Source organism: Styela clava, chromosome 8 (assembly GCF_964204865.1).
Source record: "Styela clava chromosome 8, kaStyClav1.hap1.2, whole genome shotgun sequence".
NCBI classification, from domain to species: Eukaryota; Metazoa; Chordata; class Ascidiacea; order Stolidobranchia; family Styelidae; genus Styela; species Styela clava.
This window is the reverse complement of record NC_135257.1, coordinates 17,310,315-17,331,245: the sequence shown is the minus strand read 5'-3', so window position 1 is coordinate 17,331,245 and position 20,931 is coordinate 17,310,315. Positions and strand designations below refer to the sequence as shown.

The 20,931-nt window shown below is 35.1% G+C and overlaps 1 protein-coding gene and 1 long non-coding RNA gene across 2 annotated transcripts; one reads left to right on the top strand and one right to left on the bottom strand.

Moving 5' to 3' along the window:
- Positions 1–98: 98 nt before the first annotated feature.
- Positions 99–1,988, top strand: LOC144425829 (uncharacterized). The gene is made up of 3 exons (XR_013477688.1): positions 99–384; positions 643–717; positions 1,052–1,988. It is a non-coding gene; the product is annotated as an uncharacterized LOC144425829 (long non-coding RNA).
- Positions 1,989–4,378: 2,390 nt separating this feature from the next.
- Positions 4,379–8,540, bottom strand: LOC120345666 (uncharacterized). Its single transcript, XM_078115638.1, has 5 exons — positions 8,492–8,540; positions 7,514–7,699; positions 6,674–6,855; positions 6,058–6,178; positions 4,379–5,569 (listed from the first exon to the last, which is right to left on the bottom strand). Exons 1-5 carry the CDS (start codon positions 8,538–8,540, stop codon positions 4,968–4,970), a joined length of 1,140 nt encoding a protein of 379 aa, XP_077971764.1. The 3' UTR covers positions 4,379–4,967.
- Positions 8,541–20,931: the final 12,391 nt, after the last annotated feature.

Sequence of the window (20,931 nt, the reverse complement as noted above, 5' to 3'; positions counted from 1 at the left end):
TTTCATTATTATTGGAAAGATTACTGTGCTCGCAACGATGTTATTATATATCTTTATGAGATGTCTATTTTACTTCGCGGTCGGAGCCAAAAATAAGAAGCAACTGATGAAAACTGATATTTATATAACACAGATCATCTTGGTTCGATATCGCCTTCCCAATTTACTTCACCCTCGGTGAAGCGCTAAGCGAAATATTTTACCATTGATGCTTTATGACCATTTTCTCACTAGAGATTAACTAGCGAAAACATAAACAAAATGTACATAAAGACTGTTTTGTTATTCCAATGCTTGTTTTTCAGTTTTACCTGTCTGGGGATTGATTCTTATTATCGTAATTGGCGTCGGGTTACTTGGAGTTCCGATTTATTTTATAGCCAGGTATGTTGCTCTTTCTTTTTTATCTATCATGTCAAGTGCTGTTCTGGTATTCGGAAAAAATAAAATGTTGATTCTTACCGTAGTAGGTAGAATTAGCCGCTGATACAGCTGAAAAAATGGGCTGTTGTCGACATAGCTGTTGTGCATATAGAGCCAGGATATTCTAACATTGTTACCTAAAGCATCTGAATGAAATGGTAAAACAACTTTATTGTATGTTTTCTTTATGTGCGCCTTACAAGTTTTATACCTTTACAGACATTGCGATAATAAACAGAACGATCAGGAAAAACCAAGCTTGGAAATGCGGAATGTCAATGGCAACCATAACAGGTAAAAAAGATCCGCAAAACCTGAGAAAATATTAGGCACCACTTTCAATTGAATTCATTTTGTAAAAAGATATATACAATACACACAATCCAACGGTTTTTAATAGTCAGGCAGGATGATTAGATCTGATGTGAGGTCGCCTCCATAATACGTTTTTTAGGCGACTCCAGTCTATTCGACTGCCAGTTGCTCTCCTCGTGTGTGTGCCTCTCTATACATTTTAGTTCGGAGTGCGCACAAACCCTAAAATTGAACATAACTATAAATTACATATTCATATAGTGCTCATGTTTCAGTTTCTGATAACACAGAAAGGTTATCAAATTTTTTTCAGGCAAGAGAATCCTTATGAAGAAATTAATTGACGTATAATTACAATAAACAAAGAGAGTTGTACGAGGAAAGAAGCCGTGAAAGTGGCGATCAATGATGACAAATATTTGACTTTGCTACAGCATCGTAATCATTACGGATGCGACGTAATTTAAACAAGAGAGCTATGCTCAAATATATGGACACGTAGCGCCACCCAATGGCAATAATTTTGATGACGTCATAGCGAAAAAAAAAGTAATAGCCTTCTGGAGAAAAATTTTATCTTTAACCACTGAAAATTTCAAAGCAATTGGTCCAGTATTCGAAAAAAAAACGATTTTTTAAAAAATGATGGAGACAAATAACAATAACAACAAAATTTTGAAACGATCGTTATGCCCACTAAACGTGTCCAACAAACGTGTCCAATAAAAAGTCGTTACAGACAGAAATATATAATCAACACAATCAAAAAGAGACCTCAACTGGAAAGGATTTATATGTCTGGAACGACATTATTACTCGATAAAAGACGCTATTTTGAAGACTTATTTATATTTTATGAATAGTTCTATTTTGTAAAACGTATTACTTTATTTGTTGTCAAGACTGTGGACTATGAGTAGTAATTCAAACTCGCTAGAGTCTGACGGGTAACCATGACGACAGTTGAAATCTTACAAAAACCAAAATTCCTCTAACATGACATTGTTTAAGTTTCACGGAAAATTTTATTCTTCGCACACGTTGACGACTAATATCAGCATAATAAAACACTATATACAGGGTTACCCAACAAAGTGCCCAGATAAATTGGAAATTTTTATAGAGAACGTAACTTCGTGAAAAGCGAGTTAGATTACCCAAACTCTTGAGTAAAATCTTACACAAACAGAGTTAAAGTGCTAAATAAACATTCTTCATTTGCGTTGAAATATTTAGGAAATTTTTGAGATCTGTTTTTTTTTTTCGCATGGGGGGGTTTGGGGGTGGGCACTCTGTATATATATATATATATATAAACGGGACAATCACATGAGATTATTTTTGTTCCAATTTAAATTTATGGTACTTCCGAAGTATGTGAGCCACGATGGCGCACACCGGAACGTACTATGTGTACCAGGTTAGGGTTAGGCCATAATTTTATTCCAATATTCCTTATTTTATTACTGTTACGAGTTCGGGGACTAGCCAAGTGACTCCCGTAGTATTTGTACCTGAAATTGTGGCCTAACACTAACCTGGTACACACATTACGGTGTCCGCCATCTTGGTTCACATACTTCGGGCGTATCAAATTTCGTTTATTAAATCAATTATATGCAAGTAGTTATGCACGTATGACGTTAATGCACTTCTGATTTTTGGAATATTTCCATGTTTGTGGTAATCACGAAACTTAAATAAATTGCTTAAAAACTGTAACTCGTGTAAAGAAGACGATTCATATTTTGAGACATTTGGTAAAATTAATACAAAATTTCGCTTTTGTTAATGCCAAGTCCCAAATATTTCACAGAAAAGAAATAGACCTATGAAAGCAGATACTGAACCAATTATTGTTCTTTTACTGCAATTAATAGCTTACATTAGTTTTGATGACTGAACTTCTTATTTACAAGAATTTGTTTTGAAATTATTATTGAAAATGAAAATAGTGTCTGCCATTTTGCCATTATCTACAAGAGGCCACTGATTTCGAAGTGTTCCGTGGAAAAAGAATCAAAAATACGTCTAAAATGGTCGCCATGGCGATCTACGGAACGTAAAGTTGTCACCCAACTGACCTTTCGATATCGCGTCACCGTCGGCCTAAAGTATACTAATTAGGATGGGGTAGTGGAATTTTCGATAACCGTCGCTATTTCTCCTCCACCTTTGCATGGTTTTACTTTGAAATGCTGAGAAAATTTCTCATTTTTGCTAAACTCTATTCAGAAGATAAATAAATTGCATTAGAGACAAACACTATGTAACGGAAGTAAACGACATAGAATGGTAAAATGAATGAATTGATTCATATACACAGCATTTAGATTAATAAACAATAAAACATTTATATTAATAGATGCAATATGCAAAATATTTAATCATTTTTTAGGTATGTTTAACACAATTCTGTTAGTTCTCGCGGCGTATTTGGCAACTCGCCACGAGTTTGGGAACCGCTACATTACACCGTTTTTCTTTATCATTTTTACCCTTTCAATTTTTGGTGTTCCGCGAGGCGAGATAAAAAGTGCAAGTGTTCCGTGGCCAAAAAAAGTTTGGAAAACGCTGGTCTAGGTAAGCACATCAAGTTTATTTTGTCGATGGAAAGTTGTTAGAGTTTTGAAGGTTCTCTTCGATCTTCCCGGGTTCAAACCAAGGATTCAAACCAAGGAATTTCAGTCAAGGTGATAAATTAGGGTAGACAATGCTGCTGTATCAGTGGCCGCTTCCACAAAGCCTTACTTGGAATGAAAACAAATTAAAAAAAAAAACGCAAACAAATGTAATGCAAGTTAAAATTAATGTCTTTTAATATATATGGTGGCTTTTTTGAAATAGATAAACTATGTCGTACTGGGTACCGGTACTAGCAAGTCAGTTACCATAGCCATGTAGCTGTTTCACAGTTCAGCTTCGTGCAGTCGTGCAGGATACCCTATGGTTTTCGGTGAAGTGACGATAATATATTTCGTTTTATTCTACGTGTCCATATATTTGAGCATAGCTCTCTTGTTAATGATGATGACGTCGTCACTGCAAACTCTGAAGTGAAAACGAATTTTAGAGCCACAGCGACAACAAGAAAATTTAACCACAGCGAATTTCGAATTAATTGGTCCAGTAGTGAAAGCGAAAGCAGTTCTTCATAACAAAACAATGCACAGGTAACAACTAGGCTAAACGTCTGCGCATTAGGTATTATCTATACTCAAACCTATAGAAGAGTCGCATTCGCAACTTGGGACGTAAGAAAAATTTCGGCGTAATATATAAAATCGTTATGCGGTTTGCACATAGACGCGATTGCGCTTGCTCGGATCAAGGTTAAGTGTTCAAGATGATTTCATTTTAGTGCAAACATCAAAATACTTTGGTCATAACAATAACCTTCAAATAACATATTATCCATATACTATAACAAAAACAGCAATCTGGGTTCAGTAAATGAGTTTTTTTGAGGTTGTGTTTAAAAAACTATTTTTCGAAATGATCACTTCTATAACTCATAACATTATTATTATGGAGAGTTAAATTTAAAAGACGTTTTTATGCTCGTCGACGTTTTTTTTTTAAATTAAAAATTGTATTGGAACCCCATTCATCATTTTTCAAATGCTATTGAAGATTCAGCATAATGTCGATTGTTCAACATAAATAATTTCGATTTATTGATACAAAATTATTCTATGCATCGATTTACTAAATTCCTGTTGGGGTTTCGATCCATAGTATTCACAACAACTGATTGACAATAGACTCCAAGTCATTACAATGTAGGAAGTCGCCATACAAGCATATTACAGGCATGCCTATATATAAATCTATTGCTCTGTTTTAATGTGCTTTTCCTGAATAGATAAAAAATGATTTGGTTGATTGATTGTTACTTTTCGTTCAAATTTTACTTACGAGGACTGATATTCTACTTTACACATTTTGCTGTTTTATTAACTCATGGGAGGACCTTAATATGATATCTGGTACACACCATCGTATTCGTGCATTGTCGTCAAGTTGAGCATTGCTTTGTTGTTTTTATGGTTGAATGAGTTGCAGTGTAGGGACGTCATAATTGCGATTAAAGTATCGCAACAATCAAGAAAGTTCTAAATTATATTGCAAGTCTGACTGTCTGAGCGTGTGCGTTTTAAAAAGATTCTTCCTACGTGCTAACATACTACAAAATAATCATTATTAAAAAACTGTTCTGGTGAATATAGTCAAGTCATAGTCAGCAATATTAGTAGCTGAGCAAGAAAAATTGTTGGTAGCGTTGTAGTTGACGTGGGGGTCGCTGAATTTGTTCCGGTAGTTGAGATAGTTGATCCAGATGTTGCATTTGTCCGTGATGGTGAAGTCGAGTTCATAGTTTCGTGTGATACAGCGACAGAGATAATATGTTGCGTTACTAGTTTAGCTGTTGCTGTGTTTGATTCAGTAATGTTAGTGGATGGTTGAAAAGTAGCAACTGTGGTTGGTTTAGAAATAGCAGTGGATGGTCGAGAGGTTGTGGTTGGTTCAGTTGTTGCTGCTATGCCTTGTTTAGTAATAGTAGTTATTGGTTGAAAAGTTTTATCTGTGGTTGGTTCAGTTGTTCTTGGTGTGGTTGGTTCAGTAATAGTAGCGGATGGTTGGAAAGTTGCAGCGGTGGTTGGTTCAGTAATGGTAATGGATGGTAGGGAAGTTGCAACTGTGGTTGGTTCAGTAATAGTAGTGGATGGTTGGGAAGTTGTAGCTGTGGTTGTTTCAGTTGTTACTACTGTAGTTGGATCGACAGCTGTGGTGGTATCTGATTCCGTAGTTGCAGTTATTGGGTCCGCAGCTGTCATTCAAAAAATGTTATTTAAATAAAGAAAAATAACTCCAGAGCTATGAAGCATTTTCATAATTTATAATTGAAGTCTTGTGTTTTAATTCCAATTAGAATGCCGTAAACAAATCAAATTAACAAATATTTGTCTAGCGTCACAAGTCCAATGATAGTAAAGTTTCAATTAAATGATAATTGCTTATTTTATCAAATGAATATTCCAAATCGTACTCCTAGGAATATTCATGCCATATCTGGTTTGTATGGATTGAAGTATTTTACTCCAATTTATACTTTAGCCCAGCGGTTCTCAACTGGGGGCCCGTGGCCCACCAAGGGGGCCATAGAAAAATTGAAAGAGGCCACCATGCTACGCGCAAAACTGATTTTATATTTTGCTAAACGCGAATGCTAAACGAATGCTAAACGCCACCTGAAAGGGCTACGAGCCATAAAAGGTTGGGAGCCATTGAGTTTAGCCACTTGCCCGCTGTACTAACTTGGTGTTACACGTATTTCATTGGGTGAAGTTGCCGACGCAGTTTGTCCATTTTGTAGCCTTGTCCTTATTTTCAGCTTGAAGGTGACTTGCGTACCATTTGTCAAAGAGGTAACAAACAACTGAAATTTGGAATTTTCTCATTTTCACAAACGTTCAGTCCAAATAGTCATGCATGTGGGAGTAAGAATAGCTGGATAGTTTAGAATAGGAATGAGAAAAAAATCTAAGATTTCGATTTTTTTTTTGAAATGGGTTTTGGATAACATTTGAATGAACTTTGTTGTTTGTTGAAGAAAAAGTTATACATATTGTTGTATAATAAAATATATATATATTGTAATATTGATTTAGGTGTTTTGTGAGCATACTTTGTATATTTTTGTTTCGTGAGGCATTCTCTGAATATTGAGATCGTTCCTTGGAAACTCAAAGTATATCTACCTATTGGAAATCATTCCTACATACTATGTTTGTCATTGTAGCTTGATTAAAAATCGTCGATCTGTCGGAAGGTTTACCAGGAATTATCAATTATAACGACTTATTCCCGGCAGGTAACTTATCAGATAGATAATCGTACAACTGGCAGATTGGCATTCATATCTTAGCCTCACCTTTAAAACGTCTGATCCATCGATCTCTTCTTCTTCCAATGTAGCAACCACCGTGCCATTACTGTCTAATATTTCATATCTAATCGCCTTCTTTAGAGAAGGTATATGCAACGTCACAGATGTTCCGTCAGATGATGAGGCGTACGTTATATCCTCCGAGTTTATAACGCTGCCATTCAATACTGCAAGTGAATTGATACACCGGTTACGTCTATGTGGTTGCAACGATTCTGAATTTTGTTCACTTTGTTATTAGGTTGCTAACATAAGAAACGGAATGAGAGTCAAATAATAATTGGAATAGTTTTTTTTTATCGCGCCTATTGGTTAGCACAATACATGACGCTCCAGAAGTATGTGTACCAATATGGAGGACATAATTTTGTTCGCCTACTTTCCATCAAGTTGTGTAAATGGACTGAAGCCTATGGACAGGGGGTATATTCACTTGACTAACACAGACAGTCGCGGAACTCGTAATAGAACTAAAATATGGAAAATCGGAATAAAATTATGCCCTAACCTTAACTTGGTACACATACTGCGGGAGTACTCAACAAATATTTAGGTGTGTTTTTTATTTTATAGCATCAAGTCATGACTACGTTTAGAAAAATCCAAGCTAAATATCATAGCAAGCTCGTAAGCTCACACTAGTGTATAAAAATTGTTAAAAGTGACTTAAGTTTTAAAGCCCTAAAAGTGTTTTCTTTTTTAATTTTCTCAACTTGCGATCGACGTCCTTTTTTTATTATTTTCGGTAACAGAGGTTACTAAGTTTGCAAGACAATATTTTTCTCCTAAATATACGTCTTTATCAAGGCGTAAGCATATGGTTACCTGTTGAGTGAAAAAGATGATCAACAGTGTCTCCGGGTAAAGGTAAACTTTGAGCTTCGAAATATCTTGTATACAGCTTCACACCAGTTTTTCTTACAACGTCCTTTATAAGAAAAGCTAGAGTGAGGCCTGCCGCGCTGTTTAAGTTCAATAATCCAGTTACAGTTGCGTAAGCATCTGATATGACTGAAACAGTAAATAAAGTAAATTTTCTGCGATCGAAGTCATACAAAAAGTCCTATCCTACAGTCTCTAACAGCTCACTAACTGTTATCGACGCCAACATATCCATGTCAAATGCCACAGCCCAGCGGTACCCAGCGTACTAGTGCGTCTCGAAAGTTAACAGGATAAAATAATATATGATAGAACATTTTACATATTATAAATGTTCTTTTGTTTCTTATTTCAAATGCTGTGTATATGAATCAATAAATTCATTTTATCTCTCTATGTTGTTTACTCTCTGTTACGTAGTGTCTGTATTTATTCTCACGTAACTTTTACGTAGCAATATAGATAGACATTACTTCTGCAATTTCATGAGTTGAAGTTCATTTATCTGTGCCGATCCGAGTTTAGCGAACATGAGTGATTTTGTTAGTACAGTATTTCAAAAAAAAATAGGGCAGAGATGCCTTTATTTTTTAGGTCTACTTGTTTACAATTTTCAAAAGGCATAATGAATACATTAACGATCACAAAATTGAGTATTATTTAGAGACGGCACTTTCTCCCTTTAAGTGCGCCGTCCGAACAAAAAATTTGGAAACCTCTGTCATGGCCACTAGCCCACTAGTATAAGTTGTCATTTACCAGATGAGATCAGTTTACGAACTATGTCGAACGTAGTTGTTTCGCATAGTTTGAAACAATATATATTTCCCGATCGCCATTTTAGTGGAATTTTCAAAAACTACATACTACTATGTAGTCACCAGAATAAGTTCAATTACAGTAACAAAATATTGAATTTACCTCCGTTCGCTTGTATGCGTATTAAAGTTGTTAGATCAGCACTTGTCATGTCTCCTCCAAATATCCCTGGGATTGTAATGGTCGATCTATCTTCTTGTGTTATGTACATGTGGATGTCAATGTCACCATGGGTCACCGGATATGAGGAGTTGTAGATAAAATATGCAAAGACGTATTCAGTATCGCTACCTAATGCTTCTACATATATGCCCGGGGTTCCCACGCATTCATCTGAGACCAAATAGATATAATAGTGTCCTATTATGACTGTAATAACTTTAAGAACGCTCAACGCGTTGAATGACATAAAATAGCAGATATGAAAGATGAGTGGAATTCCATATGCGACGAGTAACATTTCAGAATGAAAAGCTATGCAACTAACTATTCTACATCAATATCTTGTGTGAATTAGTATTGGAAACGATGTCAACTTTAAGTGTCAATGATGATGAGTGATTTGATAAAATTCAATATATAATTTCAGCATCGCCTTAGAATAAAATTTATTTGAAATACATTATAATATCGTCACGCTAATAACCGAATTGCGTAAGTCATTTTTGGCGATTTTGAGTTTTTTTTTTATAAAATAGGTATTTATGTAATGCTGCGCACCTGTCTGTTAACTCAGATTTTATTTTAAGAATTCCGAAACCCATGAAAATGGAGATTTAGTATGACATGCACATTTGTGCAATTGTTTCGTCATAATGAATTATCATTGTTACCGCAGGACTATTGTGACGCACAAAGGCAAATTAACATCGGCGAAGTATTTTCGAGTTTTTGCATCTCGGATTCTAGCTTAGCGCGTATTAATTTGAATTCATACTACAGTATAGGAGGGAGGGGCACTTGTGATATTCACTGTCCGAGTCCAGTTCACCTTGGTTGGCTTTTATATTGGGTGCATTGCTGTTTTATTCTTTATATTTAATCTTAGTCTTATTTCGGTGGGTGTGCAGAACGTGTTATATTGATGAAATATTTATTTTTAACAATAAAAAATAATGTAATTGAAACTAATTAGCTATTTTAGGGAATAGACATTGTAGATACTGAGAATTACATTCGTTTTTGGAGTGTTTAGTTTTCAGGACTGGTGCATATAGTAAAGTTGCAAAATTGCGTATGTCCCCAAGTCATAGACACATTTCTGCCTAAGTCGCCGTGCGCCATTTTGACGTCACTTAACTGCGTCATACAAATGAACTTAAATCGGGCTACGATCAAAAAATTGAACCATGGCAAATTATTGACTCTCAATGGCATATCAATAGGAAGTTTTTTTACGTTTTCCTCAAAACTGCTAAAAATGACTTACGCAATTCGGTTATTAGCGTGACGATATGCTAAATCGGCGATTACATACCTCCGTTATTGATAAACGAGTTGCTGAAACTTGGTCCAGTTAACGTATGATTTTGTGGTGAAGGCAAGCTTTTTTCTTTGACTTTAATTTCATAAAATACGAGAGGAGTTCCGCCTTCTTCCTCAATTTCAATAATCGTTATTTCATTGTAAGTTATATTCATTGCACTATATGCTTCTGTTATTATTGAAAGAGTTGTATTCCATTCCTCGCTGAAATCGTTCGAATATGAAGGACTGTAAGTCTCGTCTGCAAGGTCTACTCGACCAAATATTGAGAGAGAAGCTGAAAAATATACGAGTTTGAGTTTCATCATTCAAATGACTTATTTATTGTTTTATAATCCCAATCCCCATGCGGTAATAAAGTGGTTGAAAGAAAGTTGCTGAAAGCGAAGACACGCGCACTCAATCATCCCTTAGCTACCACAAGAGTACAATAATCTGCTGTAAGGTCTACTCGACCAAGAACGGAAACAGAAGCTGAAAAACAAATGGCTAGATTCTTCTATTTGAACAAGTGATTTATTATTTTATAATCCCAATCCGCATGTGTTAATTTAAGTAATGTGTACTACGCAAATATAATCAGAAATACTAACATTTGCCATCATAACCTATAAGTTTCTAATATTCGGTAACATATAGATCTCATCGCAAACTGTTTAAAAACTCGAATGTCGAGTACCCAATATATTCATGCTGCTATTACGATAAACCAGCAAAATTTCTTTTGAACTATCAACTTTCGTAAGCCTCGGAACAAAACAAATAAAAAATCAATTATAGCCCTCCAACGACTTTCACCATATTTAAGTTTAGGTTTATATTATGCTGTGAAAAATATACCGAACCTGTTTTAAAATTTTGCCACGACGAATACCGAGTATCCGATATATTCGTGCTGCCATACAACTTTGACGCCCTTGCTCGTATTTTGTAATCAGTGTCCGGTATCAGTTTAGATAACCTGTTAAAGTATAACCTAATAGTTTAAATGGAATTGCATAGAGAATATTAAATAGGTATCGAAGACATTGGATTTATAGTTAATCTAAGATCGGCAGTAGATTTGAAGTCGAAATAGTCCTATGAATTGAATGAATCAATCATTTGTGACAACGTGCGAATATTTGTTTCAAATTGCTTATCACGATTGTTTCTGTGAAAACTTTTATACTAATTCACAGCTCATATAGACAGAGTTCTTTAGAAAATGGCTGAAACTAGAATATTAACATTTTTTTGTAGAGATTACCCTAAATACTCGTTTAGAAAAATTGAATACAAAATTGTATTACAACACAAATACAACACGAATACACTGTAGATCAGCATTCCTTAACCTGTGGTACATTTACCCCTGGGGGTAAATTGCTTCATTCTTAGGGGTAAATTCCGTTACTGGGAAAAAGTTTTAAATAAACAAAAACCACTTATATTTGCTTGCTTTGCTGAAAGAAATATTGGTAACAAGAAATTGCTAGTAGCCTATTATTATCAGTAGGCCAAAATTTTTTTTTCTGTTAATTCCTGAGTTCTTTGTTAATATCGATATTTAGCTCCAACTTTTTGAAAACATAAATTCTAGCTTATTAGAATTAAAATGTCTGAAATGATCGAAATTCACCCGCACTCTCCCCGTACCACTTTCCCCCCTTCCCCACCGAACTCCACACTCCCATTTTATCAAGAGAGGAGAAGGTACTCCCGAAGTATTTGAACCAAGATGACGGACACCGGATCGTAGTATGTGTACCAGGTTAGGGTTAGGCCATAATTTCAGGTACAAATACTACGGGAGTCACTTGGCTAGTTCCCACTCTTGGTTTTTAATTTTTTTTTGTTTAAATAATGACCAATGGCAGTATTGGGGAGTAAATTTTGTAATTTTGTTTGATAAAGGGGTAAAATATGCAAAAGAAAGGTTAAGGTCACCACTGCTGTAGATACATGTAGAAGGTTCTAGAAAAATCTTTTACAAACTGATTTTTGTACCTTCATTTGCTTCAATACATGAGACAAGCGGTCAAAAACACTTGGGAGCTATTTTGAACAACAAAATGATATTTGAATAGGCCATGATCCAATGTTATCGCGGTTACAAAAAAATCGTCATTTTGAAAACTTTTCCAATCATTTTTTCTAATAACTCACCAGTACTGATAGTATTGACCACTATGTGTTGTTATAACTTCTGATGAATCACTAGAAGTCACTTCTTGATATTGAATTGTCCACTCCGACACTCTTGCGTAATTGTTTAATTGAAATGCGATATATACTGATGTAGGTAACGGATCACTTAATGTGAACGTTGGAGGCCCTGGTACTGAAAGGAAAAAGAAAAGCTTTGAAAATCATGGAATTGTATTTTTACTATTTTTTTAAATCTTAGTCTTATCGTTTTAAAATTTGTTCGATGCAAAACATTTGTGAACACTTTGTTTCTATTATTTTTAATAAACCACTAGGGGGAAGTAACAGACTCTTGTGCCTCAAGAAAAACCTATAAAACAAAAGTAATCTTTAATCGACATTCTGATCTTCAAGAGCTAGAAATTCAAAATCGATCGAGCAGTTTTTAGCAAAAACGATTTTTCCACAACAACAATCCGAACAACTACATTTTCTAACTAATATACCTTCGTGCCCAATAATCGAGTAAACATACTTTGAACGTGACCTCAGCTAAGACTTCGTTTCCAAATATGGAACACGAGCACTTACGACACAAAATCTTGACGTTTAACCCAAGGCACGTGTACACGGAAGTATTCTTTGCTGGAGCAACGCGACTATGTACAATTTGCTAAAATGTTTAACAGTGTACAACAAAATATAATTTTTACGTGTATGTACTGAAGTTGCGTGACTGTCTGGACCAATTTCACCAGCTGCATTTTTCCCTTTGACCCTCACATAGTATATAGTATTTCCGACAAGATTCTGAAAAAAAACATGAATACTATGAGTTTCAAACAAATCCGATTTGCGAAAACGTTGACGTAAACTTGTTAACGTTCAGCCAAAGCTTTTGAATGATGATTTTATATCACGTAAAAGTATTAAATGCATGTAAGTAAATAATGAATGGAATTTTTGGAAAAAATCACAAAAACTAACCTCCACTAAAACAGACCCGCTCGTGTTTGCGGTTACAGTTTGTGGAGCAAATGTAGCATGCCGTGGCGCCACAGTGACATAATATGCAACGACGCCTGTGAGACTTGAAAAATTGACATCGAAAGTAGTTTCTTTAATGTTTGTTACAACTGGAGGATCTATTTCTCCTGAAATATTTAAAATTCGTACATTGAATATCAATAATCTTAGCTTGAAAATTATTTTAGTGATTTGTGACAGACTATTCCAAACAATAGAAATTTTCATTTACCCAAGATATAATACGTGTTTGACGCCTTTTTTCTAAAACTTATTTCGACGCTCAAGCAAACATCCTGTCGTGTGATTTATACGTTTTTACTCTCACTTCACTTTATTAGCCATTACTATTACTTCCATTTATTAGTTCTTATAAAATCTTCACAATCCTCAAATTCCTCATCGTCGTGTGCTGGGTTTCATGAATAGTGTTGATCGCAATAAAATTTATTTCTATATTTCATAGGATTTTGGATTCACGCCCATATTGACTTTAAACATTTACAGCCTTGAGTTGAATTGGATTATATTATTACAGCAAAGGTTGCGTGCGATCGGTTTTTTAATTAATTGTTATTAAATACAATAAATGCAACTTTTAACGATGTCATTCGATTATTTTTTCCGACTTCAGACCATTTATGGACAATTTTCACCAACAACTCAATGGCACAGGGCTAAACAAGTGAATTATGGAATACAAAGCATGGATTCAAAAACCAGTTGGCTTGTGGTTGGTACGTTAGCATACCAATATTGGTATCACTGGTTCTTGTACATCATCTCTCTTGATGTATAAAACATTGGATTAAATAAACAGCGCGCCCATGCTCTCAATAATCCTACTGGAATAAGTGACGGTTGTTATAAAACACTGGCCAAAAGCCTTTCAATAATAAATAAGTTATTCATAAAATCAAAAAACAGAATCGGATTGCTCGGTAACCAATTTTAAACCGTAAACGTCATCATTTTGTAAAATCACATCGTTTATTCAGGACTTCAGCTTGTTCTATATGTGTGTGCCATATCTTCAATAGCGAAATTCCATAAAATATGAAATACAATAATTTACGACTGATTTTTGCCATGACAAGTAGACAATTCGACATAGAAGAATAAAGTAGAGATTAGAAATATTTTTGTAGAAGAGTGAAGAAGAGTCTCAATTATTGATTTTTCGGCGTTCCGGAAGTATGTGTACCAAGATGACGCACAAACTGAACCTTAACCTGGTACACATACAATGTTCAGGTAGTGCGCCATCTTGATACGCATACTTCAGGAGCACCGATTTTTCTATTCTGGTTCTAATGATTGGAGAGAAGTAACGCGAATATCTAAGTTTTATGTGATAATATCGAAAATAGCATTGAGATAAATGTCAAGTTAATTTATCTGATGAATTGCAAGCAATATTAATCTGACACACTTTCCTAACTGGATAACTGAATATTTTTGATTGGAAAAACAATGAAAGTAATATTTACCGGGAGGTGCACACGATGATAATCCAATGCATAGTAAAACATATGTCAAGAGAATCGATGATCTTCCAGCAAACTTTGCTAATATCATATTTCTTCTTGTGGAAGTTCAAATATTTTTACGAAAAAAACTCTGAATTTGTTCAAAAATGGTTTGCATCAACGATGCTGGAAATAATATAATTTAAAAAATACATTTCAATATGTAATACAAAGTTGTCCAATGCTTCTTTGTTGAATAATGGTTTGGCATCAACAACAATTTTTCTATCATTACCAATGAACGGTATAACTTGGATCGAAACAATTGACGACCGAGGGATGACATGATTCCCCGGTTTACATTTAATTTCATCAAAAAAATCGATACGCCCGGAGTATGTGAACCGAGGTGGAGGACACCGGAATGTAGTATTTGTACCAGGTTAAGGTTAGGCCATAATTTTATTCAATTTTGAGTTCTATTACGAGTTTGGGGACTAGCCAAGTGACTCCTGTAGTATTTGAACCTGAAATTATGGCCTAACCTAACCTGGTACACACACTACGTACCATTGTCCGCCATCCGGTTCACATACTTTGGAAGTACAAAAAAAAGTCTACCAAGTCAATTTAGCGCCTGACATCCTCAACTTTCTGATGTATGGACACAAACGCCTAAGAATACAACAGTTTTCCTTCTCTACCTTATCTTTTATTGGTAATTCTGTCTGGGCTTTGAACATTTATATGCTTATAAGAACTATTAACTACTCGCCACTGTTTTATAAATGCGTTGTGAAACGAAGTAAATTATGGTCAATAGTGCTTTTAAGTCTTTCGGTAGTAAAAAACAGATTCAACTGTTTTTATGCATGCCGAGACAAATGGCTCATAAAAATACAATTCAATATACATAATCTAATTTCTTCTTGGCAAGATGTATTTGAATCATCACTTCGAACATCTGCTTACTTTTCCACTAAAGTATGTATTTTTCAGTGTCACATGTAGAATATTGTCGACCTGATGTGTAGGCTAAGTATTGTTGATACATATAGTAGACTATTCAGAGCATAGAGTGACTTTGATATTTCGAGAATACAATGCGGGTTGACATCTTCTGACACTAATATCACGTTTATATTGACGTTTCCACTTTGGTAAATAGATGCCAAGTGTATTTCTTACGCTATATTTAGTAACGCATTTGTTAAATTTAGAAATTTTATAAAAACTTCGGAATAGGTCATCAGGTTGATTTGATGTAACTCCATTGTGTTAATGATCAATAGCCATTATCATTGGGGTCATTTCAGTTTTGTTCCTTCTTTTATACATAATGCGAAAAATACAAAACAAATTGCAGAGTAGCCCGGAATACGAGCATAACAATTACCATCACATACGACTTATTTAACTTGAGTCGCATTTTCACCAATTTAATTGAGGCGTGGTTCGTTGGTTCGCGTCGAAATGACTAATGAGAACAATTCAATGCTGACTCAATAAGTAAATGTCTCGGAGGTGGGACCTACATTTCTCGTGAAGATTCTTTCTTGTGTGGAAATGCATGAATATTTTGTCGACGAGTTCACAAGAATCGCTGAAATCTAAGTTTAATTAGAGTTGTGTGGAATAACCAACAGGTTCGCGGTATATGTTATGATCAAAGCTTTAAAATCGCGTTAGATTTAACTCATACTAAAGATGCTTCAATTTGGTTCAGTTTCGTGTTCGTAATCGGAAGGATTAATACAAATAAAGCTACGATCAAGACGGGAATCATTGCTGCATCAAATGAAAATGTCTTGACGTGATTAAAAAAAAAACATATATACAGACTCAATACTATGCCTTACTAACTAAGGTTTACTGTGCACACCATATAAATCTGCAACGCCTACCAGAAATTACATGTTTCGTTTCGACGACAAAAAACTCTATTCTTATATATCGTAAAATTTAATATATTGATCTCCAAAGGATTGCCAGGAATGCTAACGACTTGACACAATAAATTCATACAAGTGTAAATTTAACTATAGAGTATGTTCAGAATGAGAATTGGCAACACATAATTTTCAAATATTTTCTTGCGTTGTCGCGTATTTCCATTTATTTACAATAAATACAATGAAAAATTAGAATCATGTTATAAAACTTTTTCTTCAGAATTCTCTCCACATTCAATGCGATTACAAATGTTCTCATCCAATAATCTGTGGATTCCCAACTGTAATGTAAAAATATAATTATATTGTAAATGAAATGAGAACTATAGAATAAGGAGGAACTTATTCCGGGAATCTTTGGTTCATACTTTCAATCAATAGTTGTTAGATCTAGCGGGCTTTGTATATTCATGGGTTTCTTCATTGCACCAAAGAACGTTTTCGGCTTGTGAAATATCTTTTGAATATTAGAAATCGAAGTATTACGTTGTTTTTTTATTTGAGAGCAGTAGAATATCAAACCACATACGTAAGAGTACCGATCTATGTAATATTATATGTAATAGTACCAACAGTATCAATCGATTTATTTTTGTTGAACAATTTATGATTTACACTATTTACCTCCACTACCTGGGTTCGATTGAATTTTAAGTATTTACCTGCAATTGATTCTTCGTCCACGTCTATCCTAGAATTGAAGAAATTCCCATATTTAACAATTAAAGGAGACCCACTTCGTCTCCTTCTCCACGTAGACCCACTTCGTCCAGGATGCAGAATTTCAGGCTCAACTTTTGGCGTCAATATTTTCGTCAAAGTATGGCTGGCTACGCAGGTACATTATGCAACTGAAACATTCTAAAATGGAACACACAATGTAAAAAAGTATGTTTCATATCTAGTCCAGGTGAATCTATAAGACGACGTAACCTCAAGACGAAGGTATAATGCGTAGTGTGGGGGTAGGGGTTCAAAATCATGCGAAGGGACGAATATACCTTCAAAGGTTGGGAAGCACTGTTATTCACAAAAATCAGGTATGTATGCCTAATATCACAAGTCGTCAAAGATATTATGCACGAAATGGAATAAATCTGAAAATGATGAAAGTTATTTTATTACCCGAGCTCGCGCTTATCAGGGAATTATCTTGTTATGTCACAAATGCCACCTTTAAAACGAAATTCCGATTTGAAAAAATGTCATCGCAAGGAAAAATTGCACCACAATGGGTTTCTTGGTAACAAAATCACGTGAGGCATAATATGTCGGTTCCATATATAAGACTGTTTATTTTTGAACTCGGACACCGTACGAAGACGCGGCCAATACCAATACCAATACACGAGACAATCCCACAGAATGGAAATGCAATGGAGTCGACAAAACTTCAAATGAAATTAGAACATGATACACAAAAGTGCTATATCTCTTTCTTCACCTGCTTGGCAATGGAAACGCACGCTTGTGGTCTTTTTCCGCACCTCGTGCGTAAAATCCAAGGTGAGTCTTATAAATTTTGTAGTTATTGTAACACTAACTAAAACTAAAATCTAATTAATATTTAAAACCAATAGCCGATTTGCCATTCGCAGCAATTTTAATTTTGTGTGTCATTTGCACAGCGGGTTGGCTGTGGTGGTGTTGACCCAACACATATATATTTATTTAAATTGTAATATCCGCTGTACTGCGCCATTGGCATTAATTTGTTCCATTACAACTTGTTTTTTTGTGGAGCTGGATCGATTTAATTGAATTCTTTATTTAGGTTAAATGCCATTCGTATTCATTTTTATTAATACCGTATTCCCCCCTTGCATTATGGAGAAGCGGGGTGGAGAGCAGGGTTACTGGCAAATGTATCAGTGTTATTTTTAAACGAAAGGGTACTCCCGTAGTATTTGAACCAAGATCGCGGACACCGGAACATAGTATGTGTTTCAGGTTAGGGTTAGAGCATAATTTCAGGTACAAATACCACGGGGGTTACTTGGCTAGTCCCCGAACTCGTAATAGAATTAAAAAAGGAAAATCAGAATAAATTTATGGCCTAACCCTAACCTGGTACAGGTACTACGTTACGGTGTCCGCCACTTTGGTTCACATACTACGGGAGCGCCCTGGAAAATGTACCAGCGTTATTTTTAAAGGAAGTGCATAAAAGTAAATAATTGCACGTAGATATTATATTAATCTTACACAAAGTCGAATGAAATTTCGACGGAATATCTGGTTTCACTTTCCAATCTGGATTATGACATAAAAGTAATCCAACTATTCAACTGACACACATACAGCCTACATGCCATGTACAAAAACTCTGTTTAAATGGTCTGATAATTTGTACATATAAGCTCTGTGAACAAAAAAAAAATAAAAGAACTCTTCACTTTTATCGAAAACGTGAAAATTATGTCATATATACTGTTTGTTATATCACATTTTAGAATATCATTCAATTAATTTAATCGAAATAATTGAATTAATCATATTTAATTGTTACACCATTTTTTATCGGAAAAACACTATCGCGACTATTTGGTCAAGGATGACTTGATATTCAAATGTTCCACTATTGATAATTGATAATCAGAATAACCAATCAGTGCATATTCACACCGAAACAATCATTTTGATCCAGTTGTTGCTAATTCTTACCCATATTATCGTAAATTTAATTTTTTTTACAACACTCGAACGTCAATAGGCATAAATACAATTTGAAGACAATTGATGTGCAAAACTTTGCAAAAGTTTCTTCAAATCTTTTGTATCGCGGCGTTTGGAAATTAGCGGTAGCGTCAGAAAATCTTTATTTGTTCTAGATCAGTGCTCTTCAACAGGGGTTCGCGGAACCCTAGGGTTCCGCAACACATGCAGTGGGGTTCCGTGAGGTTATAGAGTTCTTTAGGGGTTCCGCGTAAAAGTTGACTGCTAAAAATGACTGCTGGGCCAGTAAAGTTGCAAAAAATGATTATTCTTTTTTTACGTTTTTGGATGAATTTCTAAGTGCGCAACAGCAAGAAGGACTCCTAGATATCCGTAACATTATAAATGCGGAGGAAACCTTCGAAAAACACGGGAAGGAATATTTTTGGATTACTCTTCACAAAGAGGGTACATCAATTGCAAAAGAAGCATTAAAACTTTAATTTCCCAATACCTATTTGTGTAAATCAGCATTTTCTGCTGTAACAACTATTAAAAAACAAAAAAGAAGTTTAGAGTGTAGACATGAGTATGAGAATTGCATAGAGAGCAGTGGAGCCAGAAGATTGCAACGGAAATGCAAGAACAACCTAGTCATTGAATTTCGCGCTTGTTATCTTCTTTCTGTTTCGTTGTTGAGGTGGAAATATTTGAATTACAAATATTTCGTGTTACGAGTATTTCGTGTTTTATTTTAATATTTGTTATTTGGGGTTCCATAAAAAACGAAAAATAATATCAGGGGTTCCGCAATAGCAAAAAGGTTGAAGAGCACTGTTCTAGATCATTTTGAACAGCAGTTGGATTTTTTATTCGTCTAGCCTTAATTACAGTTATAAAATATATTTAACAATAATATAAGTTGAATGTTCTGAAAGATACGCTGTTCAATGCTGAAAAATACGTTTATCTTAAAAATCCATGTGAATTAAAGTTACGACTTTACACGAGCGGGGCCTACACCTCGACATTCAATTTTAAATTGCTTAGGATTTACATATTTATCCAGGGGAGAGGAAAACAGGACCTCTTGAAATCTGCGCACCAAGATGGCGCACAACCTGAACTCAGGTGGTGTACCAGATTAAGATTCAGGTTGTGCGATATCTTGGTGCGCATACTTCAGGAGTACCGGAAAACCGATAAGATGGCTCAATCATACGGAGAAACAAGGCCTCGCGTCCGGTTACCAGTTCATGTCGGGTATGGGATTAGTCAGCCAGTTATATACCTTCAAGTGCATGGACGTGGTGGCGGAGGTCGTAACCGACGGGTTGAGTGACCACCTTGGCGGCGAGGAGTTCAGCAGTCCTCTCGCACATACCGTGTTTCCCCGAAAATAAGACAGTGTCTTATTTCAAATTATTTTTTTTTTGAAAAATAACACGAGGGCTTATTTTCGAAGGGATGTCTTTTATTTTCATTTATCAAAAACAAAATTACATAATAGAGATTACAAGATTTTCAAAAATGAAAACCGATATCCATTTACTTAAATGACACGTTTTCCTGTTTCACACGTTTTAGTTAATCATTCAAAACGTGTGGGACAGATTTCTTGCTATCAACTAGGTAAAAAAAAAATTCGCGCTATTAACTAGGTTTTATTTTAAGGGGAGGGCTTATATTAGAAGCATTATAAAAATTCAGGCTAGGTCTTATTTTCACGGAAACACGGTAATTCGAACTTGCGAACTCACGCAAGGTAATTAGAGTTGCGCTGGCAAGCGTATTCCTGACGCTACGCACGATGCAAAACACTACT

Excerpts from the sequence above, each read along its gene's own strand:
- LOC120345666 (XM_078115638.1), bottom strand. The coding sequence starts at position 8,540 with ATGACAAGTGCTGATCTAACAACTTTAATACGCATACAAGCGAACGGA. Across the intron at positions 7,700-8,491 it reads ACGCATACAAGCGAACGGAG|TCATATCAGATGCTTACGCA; the intron begins GTAAATTCAATA and ends TTACTGTTTCAG. Across the intron at positions 6,856-7,513 it reads TCATCTTTTTCACTCAACAG|TATTGAATGGCAGCGTTATA; the intron begins GTAACCATATGC and ends ATTCACTTGCAG.